An 11,537-nucleotide genomic window follows, 5' to 3' on the forward strand; every position below is an offset into this window, starting at 1 on the left:
CTTCATTGTTTTAAGTCAGTTTGAGTCGGGCTTTCTGTTACTAGTAGGTAAAACATTTTAGGAGATATATATTTTTTTCTGATTCTAAAACTACTGGCCATTCATTTAGAAAATGTAGAAAAGATAGAAAAGCACAAAAACTTACTAATCCCACCATCTAGGGATTATAATTGTAAACTTTTTATTATGACCTTCTGATCTTTGTCTATATGTAAGTATATGTACCTTCAAACCTCAGGACAATAGTACATCTAATACTTTATATTTTGTTTTATTCACCTAATGATATGTAATGAACCCAGGAGTAATTAGTCTTCTAATTTGATTTTTAATGTTTACATATTATTTCATTTTGTGGTTGTATTTAATGCCCCCTATTTTGGGATATTTGGGGTGTTTTAATTTTTTCCATATAATAAATAATGCTAGAATAATATCATTGGGCAAATATTTTAACACACGCTTGATTGTCTTCTTGGCGTATATTTTTACAAGTGGGGTTTTGGTCAAAAGGTCTGAACATATGAAAAGCTTTTGATACATATTTCCAAATTTCTGGCTTACATTCAAAATGAGAAGTAATTAGTGTTTAAAATAAAAATGTTCTGTTAACCAATTCATGCCATCACTTACAGCAGTTTTTTTCATCCATGTTTTCAGGGCAGTCTGGGAACCCATCACAGATGACTGTGGGCTTCAAACATTGTTTATCGGATGGACATTCCCAAAGATCTCTCTCTTCACAGCCTGGAAACAGAAGAAAAGATTATTTGCAAGAGATGTGGAGGTGAAAATAACGATGAATTTGATCAAGCAATGAAGAAAAATTACAACATAAAGGCATGATTTCTGTTTTCTTAAAGAGTTTTGACTCCTGTATCCCATGGAAAATGTAATTTAGAAAGTATAAGTACTCCATAATCTCCATACTGCAATATAAATAGTACAGCTCTCCTAAGAGAAGATCAAAAGTGACATATGGGAAATGGGAAAAAATGCAAAAGCAATTACACATTAATGTTCATCTTTAGCTATTCCTTTTGCTTTCTGAGTCAATTTGCCAGCACATAAGAGTCCTCTATAAAATGATGAGTTATGCTTTTAGGCAAATGTGCCAAGACTTAGTGATCTAAATGCATATTATCTCAAAATGTAATTTCAGTCAACAAATGGAGAGGCCATCTGTGTGTTTAGCAAAAGAGGCTCTTTCTATGTCAAATACCTACAAAACTAGTTTAAGAGCCAGGTATGAAAACCATTACGTTAGTAGTATAGTCAGAGATCTAAGGGTAGAAACTTTATCAATTAATATGAGAAACGAACGTAATTTGCACAAGATCAAGACTATAAGCTTGAACTTGAACTTAACTTGAATTTGCCAATGAAATAGCAAGAACGTGATGAACTTAATAAATGCTATTTGATTCAAATGCAGTGCATTTCCTACATCTACTAAAACAGGCCAAGAGTCTAATGTGTTCTCGTTACTCCAGTTGGCTCCGTGGCCCTCACCAGGCTGTGAGGTGCGTGAAGGAAGAGACCATACAGCATCCATCTTTGGGTGCTCTTCACCCCCCTGCCTAGAACATCAGCTAGCCCATGGCAGGCCCTCAACATGTGTGTATTTTAAATGGAACTTTATTTGTGTGAGAAACAAAAAGTTTCTTGGTCCCAAGAAAAAGATAATTTAGTTTAAGGTGAGTGAAATGCAAAGCAGTCATCAAATAAGGAGTTTCCGAAAAAATGCTATTTCTCATCTGACCTAGTACAAATAGAATTTTGTAGATGATTGACTCAGGTTTCTTGGAACCCATTAAAAGAAAAAATCTGCTTTTTTCAAAATTCTCATTGAAACCAGTTATCAAAATAAGTCATCAGAAGAGACCTTTTTACTGTGAGCTAAAATTAGATTTACGTTGTTTCACCATTCAAAGATATAGGAAATAAATAGTGAGAGCCATATAGCTGGAATGGTCTTAGGCCCAGGGACATCTACTCTAGGAACTCATGGGGATATAATTTGGAGCTTTCAGCTAGCAGAGGATACAGACATTATCTGGGATTTTCTGACAATGATAGTCCCTTGGGTCCCTGGAGATTTGAGAAGGAGCCCGAAGTCTGCCCTCCACAGCCCAGCTCCTGCCAAATGGCACGGTGCCTTGCTCTCCTACCAGAGAGCAAGGAAGATGAAGACAGAGGTCAGACATCCCACAGTGCCTACCCAGCTCCAAACCACACATCTTGCGGTAGAGGATGAGAGAAAACAGCGCGAGTCTTTCCGACTGTTCACAAGGTACCCTCCCTAAGAGTACCAAGAAGAACTTGGACATTTGGAATGAGCTGATGGAAGACTACAAACGTAGATCGTCTGGGACATAAGGCCTGCAGCCTCACAAATAGCAATGGTAATAATAAGAGATAACATTTACTATCCACTACAAATCCACATTCAAGATACAAGTTTTAATTCTTCAAGTCAGTATTAAGATCACTTCTTATAAGTGAGGAAACTGAGATTTAGAGAAAACAAATAAATTGCTCCAAATCTAGCCTTACAGAGAAAGATGGAGTTGGGTTCCAGGTGTGAGTCTTTAGTTGCAGTGCTCTGTAAAATGAGAACGCACAGTGTGCAGGAGGGGTAAGAGCGAGGGAAGCACAGCTTTAGCGTCAGACACTGGATTTAAATCATAGCTCCAAATCTCACTAGCTGTGTGACCGAATATAAGTTACTTAACTTCTCTGACCTTTAGTTTCCATATCTCTAAAATAATAATGACAATGCCTGCTATATAGGGTTGCTATAAAGATTAAGTGAGTACTCTACATGCATTAATTTGCTCTTCTGTATCTTCTATTTTCTAATAAAAGTTTGTGTGGCCTCATACCTCCTTTGTGGAGTTATGGTGAGCATAAATGAAGGAGGATGAAAAGGTCAAGACAGTCACATGGAAGATAGTATCATTATTTTGTGAAGAAACCACTCTCTGAGTGACATTTTTGGTATAATTATGTTTTAAGTTTATGCTTTAAAAGGAAAAGGGTATCACTTCATTAAAAATTAAAAGCAGGTATGGATGGGATGGGATGTTTAATGCAGCTGTAGGTTATGAAACCAAATAATTGTTGATGTCAGAATAACAACCACCCCAGCACGAAGATAATGACAAAGCCCACTCACGGAGGCCAGGGTGTGTTGCTGAAGTGACCAACTTGTGCCGGTTTGCCTGGGACTTTCCAGGTTTGAGCACTAAAAGTCCCTCGTTCTAAGACTACCCCTCAGTCTCGGGCAAACAGGGATGGTTTGCCACCCTAATTATGCTAAGCATTCTGCCAGGTTCTTCACTTTCTCTCTCGTTTTCACAAAAACTCTGTGACGGCAGGTCTCACCCTAACTGGAGCACATTTTTTCTCTACCAAAAAGTTGACATTATAGGTAAAGAGAGCAAACCACCCTAAAGCAGATGCTTCTTGTACTATAAGAATCTTTCAGTTATGCAAATATAGGGTGAGTAGCTCTGCTCACTAGATCTGCTAATTTGAGCTACATGAAATAAAAATATCTTCAAGGAGGAGCTGGTCACATGGGGAAGGGAGCAAGGTGATTCTGGGTCCTGGAGCTGGCAGAATCTGGAATGGTCTGGATCTAGCCACCATGGGCCAGCACCTGTCCCAGGAAGTGGCTGTGGATGCGACCTTGGAGCGGATCACAGCAGCTGTAGCAGTGAGGCTGAGGCCTAGCAGATGTGAAGGCCCCCCCAGAGCATGTGACTCTGGGCAATGGAGCCCCAGTCTCTAAGAACAGCCACAGAGGTCTCTGCCCCAGCACCTGTGGTGGCAGCCCAAACAGAGGACCTGCCTCCCCACTGGACTCCAGGCCTGACTGTTAGGCGCAGCAACTCCAGAACAGGTCGTAGGGCTCGCATCTTCAACTAGAAAGTCTCAGCAGTCATCCCAATTCCTAAGTCAATGCCCCGTTTTAGGGTACCATCCTCATGTCATCCTTTTCAACATGTGCTGGCCTAGTACCCTGTGAAGAGGCAGGATGAGGACACGGAAAGAGCTCTAACCTATAGGCTGGGGGCCCCCTTGGTGACTGTAATCCTGGAGATGGGGACATCCACCCCAAAACAAGCACTACCTCCGGATGAGGCGTCACCCTCCTTCCTGTGTTTGCTGTGTGAACCAGGTACTCTGCCCAGACCATGCTTTGGACACGACATGCCAGCCTGCTCTTCTCTGCTATAAATAAGACCTTGGTTTGTCAGAGACAAGACCGAGTCAGATAGGATTTCTTCCCCCAAGGGAGATCCCTGGGGTGATCTGTGACAGGAGTCACCTCCTGGATTTCCTAGCATCGTGGCAAGTGGGTTCTTGGTTATTGCCTTCTGAAGACTGAATAAGGCATGTTATAAACATTCCAAGCTGTAGAGGATAAAGTGTGTGTTCTTTACATTTTGCAAGTGAGGAAATTGAGGTCCAGAGAAGTTAAGTGACTGACCAAAAGTCACACAACCTCTAAGTGCTGAGCCAAGATTTAAATCCAAGTCTAAATCTACACAGAGCACTCTCTGCTATTCCAGGCTGCCTGCTGAAGATGCCATATAAGATAGCAAAGCAGTTAACCAAGTGGCAAAATATCTAACGGGAAGAAAAATGCCTCTCCCTTCACATGGAAAAATGAAACCCTACTTCGTGATCAGAGATCCATCCTGAAGATTCATCCTGAAGGCACATTTGTGGGTGTGTGACATGATATGGACACGATGCCTCCCACTCAGTCTTCTGCTAGTCACAGAGCAGAGTCAGTCTCTTTCACAAGCAGAGAGACATAAAAGCATGGAGACTGGCTATTTGAAGTGCTAAAAATGCCAGTTAAGCCCTTCTCTGTGAGAAGTTATACAAATACTATGAAAAAGTCCAAACGGATAGTCTTTGGAAAACTTGTGAAATCAAGCTCTAAAACTCACAAATATCAGTCAGAGGCTTTGAACACAACCTGAAGGGGTTTTGATGCTGAGAAAAAGTTCAGGTTATATTTAAAGATTTTATTTTATTTGAGGCCAAGAGGAGATCAAAGATAGATGATGAAATGATTTTCAATCATTTGAAGACAAACAGAAAGGCACTTAATGACAGTCAGACATTTGTGTTGTTGTCAATCTTTTTCCATATGGTGTATACCTTTTTATGTAGAATAGTGGTCGATTAGTAATTGTGATGCTGTATTCATGTAATAAAGGGTTTTATTTCTACAGTAGATACAAAGAAACTTGTAGCTTTCTTCTCATTTAACTGCCCCATGGAGAAGACTTGCTGCTCACATCACAGCCCAGGTACCATCTTGCTCCTGCTGGTAGCTCATTCAAATTGTGGACACAGGCTTAGCAAAGCTTACCTCGGTCTCACAAACTCAGATCTATAGCGTGATGCCAAAGCTCACACATATAATCCTGTTGTTATTTTCCTTAGCTTTCCTTTCTTTTATGTTGTTTTTGTTCATTTCTTTGCCCAGATCTTTGACTTTTTCTCCATTGCTTAGATACCAATGCTTGGAAAACGTTAGATTGAATATAAACTCCTTTCATCAAGTTGCTAGTTTTACAGATAGCTCCATCTAAATACTACATGTTAAATTAATGACAACCCACCATCCTTTAAGACAATGAAGTGCTTCTGTACTGACAGTGCTGACTCTACAAATCACTCCCGTCTTTTAGGCTTCCGTCCCATGAAGCAATTCTGGAATGATGTGTTCAGATTCGCATAATTCTTCCAAACACTTGCTGAAAACATTTTTAATATTGACAATGTTTTCAACTACTGTTTACATTTGCAGGTACACAGTCAAAACAACTTCAACAACAAAAATTTACCACAAGTACAGGAGACACTTCAGAACTGCATTGCTCATTGCTAAATTCTAATTGACCTATTTTAACAGTGTATTTATAAATGGTGTGCTTTGGCTACCATGTTTTCCTGCTGCAGATGTGCGAAAGAAATACAAAGCAAATTTCCAACACATCAATTGTATTATAACTAAATTAAATAAGTATGGTTTTGAGGGGAAAACCCAATAATGTTATTAGAAGTTCTGAGGGAGCTGCAGATGTGTGAGAGTGAATAGTTAATTGCCACATTATTCAGTTAAGCCCAAGCATTTAAGTGCCTTCAACTCCACAATGGACAGAATAAATCAGGAAGACATGAAGCTTGGGGAGAAACCCAGCTTCGCTGGAGCCGGTGTTGCATTACCAGATGGTGGGCCCATGCACGCCCATGGAAACAGAGACAAACTGAACAAGTAGGCAAAATCAGAACTGGATGATCTCCCAATAGTCCTCTGTTGGGCCCTCCTCAACATGACCTTTTTATTTGATTTTAAGTGGCATGTCCTCCCAGAGCATCAGACATGCCCATTCAAACGTGTGCATACGTCCCAAAGGGGAATGTCCTTAAAATTTCTATTATCAGTCACTTTGGAAAACTTAATGAGAGTATTCTCATAACTTAGTACTGTTGGAGCAGTTAATGTAACTCCAAATGTATTAATTTCTTACTCACTTTTAACTTTCCTTAACTAGAGCTCTGAGTAGTGCCATCAATATTTTGAGTGTTTGATGAGGATTAGACAATGTATTCTATTATTCCATTGTGCCTTTAATTGTGTGATTGAAGTATTGAAGAAAATTTATTTAACTAGAAACCTGACATTTTAGGGTCATTTAAACCCTGTAGTGGTTTGAATTTCTTTTTTGCAGAATATATTCTTGAACTCAGACCATTTAGTCTTGATAAGTCTCTTTTTGAAACTAAGCTTTTACATTTCTTAAATATTTAGTCCCCTACTGCAAATTTAGGTCTAGTCACCCCAATAGAGTATCATGCAACCTCTTTCAACTATGTAAAATATCTATTTTAAATTGCATCTCAGAATACCATAACCCATCAAAGTCATAGTTTCATGAACAAATCCAATAGATTCTCAATAAATCACTTACATAAGGGATATTCAATGAGTTTTGATTTATTTCTTTACATAAAGACCATAAACAAGGAAACAACAGTAGCTTCTCAAAACACTGTATGTTCCTCCCTAACAAAATCACCCCTGGTCACTGTAGCATCATTCTGACAGCTCTAGTTTTCTAGAAGATGTACTTGTCCATATTTATAGTAGCTGATAGGATTTTAGTTGATTGCTTGTGACATTTTGTCTAGACCAGAAGGGCAAAGTCTACTATGGAAAATTCATTTTGGGGAGCAAGGCAATATTTCATACTTCAAAGGCCAAAAGAATGAAATGATTTCAAAAGATGTATTGCCGTATGTGCTTTCAATGACAAAAAGCGTCAAATTTTTTTCTAAGCAGAGCAAGCTAAATAATCATAACCAAACTATTCTTTGGATAGCCCTTCAATCATTTTGCTTTACTCCAGAATATTGCTTAGTAAAGAGCATTGCCTGTTTTCTATTCTCTGACACATTCTGAGGTTATGAGTACAAAGGTTTGCAGGGAAATAAAATGGGAACTAGCTCCACCTAAATTACCCCTGGCATTTCTGGCCTTTCCATTGGTGATTTTGGAGCTCAAAGGCAGAAACGTCAGGAAGAGTTTTATCCCTTGCCGACAGAGACAAAATCAGAGAAAGCATGAAAATAAATCCCAATTAAATTTGAACGTTGGAGGCTGAACTCTGTCTTTGTGTATCTAGATGCCTATTTAACAACATGGAAATGATATGCAAAGACACTATTGTTCTGACTTTAAAATAGATGACAACTGCTTTATAATCCCTAATAATAAAATAATTCCTTACATTTATGAAGTGCTTCTCCTTTTACTAAAGGTTTGCGCATATGTCATCAAGGTTATAAATAGAGGTGTAATGATGGGAAAATCAATAGAATTAATAGGAAAAACACTTATCAATTCATACCCTGCCATTTGATCATTTACGAAGTAAATGTCTTAGCATTCAATCCTGTCACTACTCATGACTATCAGTTGACACTTTTTAACACAGTCCCTTATCTTAACCCGTTATTACTGTACATTCAAGAAAAATGCCATCTCACATACATACCACAGTTTTCTTCATCACTGTCATCATCACAGTCAGCCTGGCCATCACATCTTCTGGAAGCCAGAACACACCGTCCTGAGCCACACTTGAAGTGACTAGGTGAGCATTCTGTGAAAAACAATGGGCCATATTACCGTCAAGAGACAGAAGACCCAGAACCATCAGCTAATTTGTTTATATGTGGGATGCTGTGGAGAAGCTGTTACTGAAGATAAGAATGGTCTTCCATTCAGCAAAGCTGAAACAGCCAAAGTTAACTTGGCTTTCTTCTGTCTGCTTATCAGCGTTTTTCTCCTTCATCCTTGGCATCATCTCTCCAGATCAGCTGTTGAGTGTCTTTATGCTTTCCAGCAATTAACTATCTTTCCCAATGGACACCCAAACAGTTGCCAGAGCCTGAATGTCCTGTGGAGTCAATGCTTCTAACTACCCTGCTGCCTTTAATGTGTCAAATTGTTTCCTGTTCTAATCTTTCCACCTGGTGGGCAGGTCCACAACTCCATTTCTCTACCCGATGATCTTACATTGCCAAGGTCTCTGAACATTTTGCACTTGAAGAAACCAAGGCTTGATGTCGCCCATTACCTTCAGAACCTCTAGTATAAAAGCAGCATCCGTACATAATGGATTCTGTGAATTAATTGTGGTTAAAATAAATACCTGGAATATTAAATTCATCCCTGTCATTTATTTTTAAAATGAAGACAAAGTATAACAGATGAGCACCAAATTCTCCAATGTAATCAAGTTTATAGACCCACTCACCTATGCAGCCTGATTGGCAACTAAATAGAAAAAACAACAACAGAGAAACTTCAAAAGGTGGCTGTTAGATTCATCATGTTAGACACCCCACTGTAATCAATTTAGAAAGCAACCTTCCACATCTTCACCAGGCATTAGGCAGGTGTGATTAACTGAATTTTCCTCTGGAAATTGATTGCAATCTGTGTCTTCAGGCCACTGTAGGCCCACGATCCCAAGAACAGACTCACAGTGTTCTTTGGAGTGCTCACATAGGGCTCTAAAAGAGCAAGAAAGACAAAACATTAGAAGCACAAATAGCTACATCTGAGATGTGTGTTAAGAATCTATGTAGAGTTTTAATTCTGTGTGGGTTTAGGTCTGTATGTGTATGTAGCGTAAGTGTGTACCAATATATATAGATGCACGTATACATAATAGGTGCTTGGGAAACCCAAATGAGTAATATCTCTACAAAGGCAACATTCCAGCAGCATACTTGCACCAAAAGAAACTTCGTTGCAGAAATAGAAACAGAGATTTGTTTTGTTTTTCATTGAAATATATTTGACATGTATGATGTAAACTTAAGGTGTAAAACATATTGATTTGATACATTTATATGTTGTAATATGACTGCCATTGTAGTGATAGTTAGCATCTCTATCACGTCACATGACTATCATTTCTTTTTTGTAGTTGGAATAATTAAGATCTAGACTCTTAGCAAGTTTGATGATTATAATACAATAGGTCTATATTCACTATACTGTGCATTGCATCTCCAGGAACTATTTGTCTACTAGTTGCAAGTTTGTACCTTAAACAACATCTTTAAGAAGATTCCCTTCTCCAGTTTGCCTTTCTCATTCTCTCTTCTGTCTTTCAGGCAGATACATTCTCCAGTGTTTTTGTTCCAAGCAGGGAAGGCCCCAATATCACTTTGGATAGTCTGCCACCAAAAGTCACGGAATCTGTACAACACTCTCATTCTCAGAGGTCACTCCTTCCAGTGACAAGCCATGTGAGCCACTGCATGTGCCAACCTGGCTTGCCTAGGGCATTGTCTCCATTACTTCAGCTTAGATCCGATATTGTTGAAACGCTTGGTACTTCCCCCAAACCCATTTACGTTGATCTCAAGTTAGTTATAATGAAATTTATTGTTGCTGTTGTTGTTGTTTAAAGAAAAGATAACCTAAGCATTGTGCTGGGTGCTTTCATGTGCGTTATCCCATTTGTACCCAAAATATTTTTAAACCGAGGTATCAGCATGTCTCACAGAAGGTTTCTTTACTTCCTATGGAAAAAAAACATGCTTTTGCCTCAATGTATTACCAAGAAATTAATTACATGGTTAAAAAAAAAAAAAGGCAGACATAACCAAAGTAAATTCCTAGGCAAATTTCTTATTTCCTTTCAAATACATTCTTATTTCTCAAAAGTTTCAAACTTTAAACTATAAGTTAATTTCAACAAGGTAGGGAATGGTTAGCAATCGAGTGGGGACGTTTCAGAGAAAGCTCTGTCTACATTTAAGACTGGACAAGGCAGAGCATAACTCAATGCTGCTTTAGCCTAGGAATTTGGGACAAAGACGAAGTCATGATGTTCCCATACTAGTTTTGCCAAAATGAGAAGTTCAACAGTGTTCAATAACTCTCTGTTGGACTAAATAGTTTTTTTGTAGATTTGTTAAAAATTTATATAATTCAACTTATGCTGCTATTTTAAATTAACCATATGATATCTAATTTATATGGAAGACTGTACAGTGCCTGACTCGACCACATCCTATTTTTTCTATAAAATGGAAATAATACAATACGTGGCACTACAACTCCAGGGGGCACTCTTCTCGCAATCCGTATGGTGCTCAGCCATAGACAGCTGCCCTGATGGTAGGGGCCTCGCTCAAAAGGTTATTTTGAGGATGAGATGGCAGAACTACCCTAAAGTATTGAGCGCATTGTAAGGACTCAATAATGTTAGATTTTTCAGACTCGTAACTTAAAAACTAAATTAAGATCAATAAATAGGCTTGGCAAAAGCAAGTATGTATGTGCTTCACGAACGCATTAGTATATTATTCTCGTCATAATATAAAAAAAATTTTCTTATAAACAAATATCAAAATGTAAAATTTATTTTGATAGCCACTGAGAATGAAAAATGTTAAGTGTAAACCTTAGAAACAGAACTTAATTTCTAAAAGAAGTTCACCAAAATGTTGACTGAATAACATTTCAGGATAAATCTCATCTTAGGTATTTTAGTATGAAAATTAAGCCATGAAATTATAAATTATATGTGAATATAAATTTGTTCCAGAGAATACTACATCAAGAAACTTTTTATACACATGAAAAGAAAGTCAAATACAAGAATTTAAGTACTATTACAAGTAATTATTCACTATCATTGATCTTGCTTAGAAAAAGTGGAATAAGATTTAGAAATCACTTGTAACATAAAATTGGTAGGTATTTTATCAGCGATACTTTAAAAGTCATTTAACAGAAATTTTCAGAATTATGTTGCACAAGCCAACAATAAGCTTTACTGTCTCTATTTGTTTAATTGGTTCAGTTCCCCAAGTCATTTTGAAACTTTATCATTGCCTGTCCCAACTCTATACTGCCCCTACCTTGTCATCCATTTGATATTCAGTATAAAATTTATTGTTTTCCCATCTGTCCACCATAT

The 11,537-nt window shown here is 38.1% G+C and overlaps 1 protein-coding gene across 1 annotated transcript in view; it reads right to left on the reverse strand.

The window, feature by feature from the left end:
• Positions 1 to 11,537, reverse strand: part of CORIN (corin, serine peptidase) — a 217,346-nt gene that overhangs the window by 39,639 nt on the left and 166,170 nt on the right. Inside the window, 3 exon segments of the mRNA XM_058547003.1 lie at positions 634 to 747; positions 8,088 to 8,195; positions 8,966 to 9,111. Coding sequence (XP_058402986.1) covers positions 634 to 747; positions 8,088 to 8,195; positions 8,966 to 9,111 — 368 coding nt within the window.

The sequence above is a fragment of the Diceros bicornis genome, chromosome 8 (genome assembly GCF_020826845.1).
Source record: "Diceros bicornis minor isolate mBicDic1 chromosome 8, mDicBic1.mat.cur, whole genome shotgun sequence".
In the NCBI taxonomy this organism is placed as follows: domain Eukaryota; kingdom Metazoa; phylum Chordata; class Mammalia; order Perissodactyla; family Rhinocerotidae; genus Diceros; species Diceros bicornis.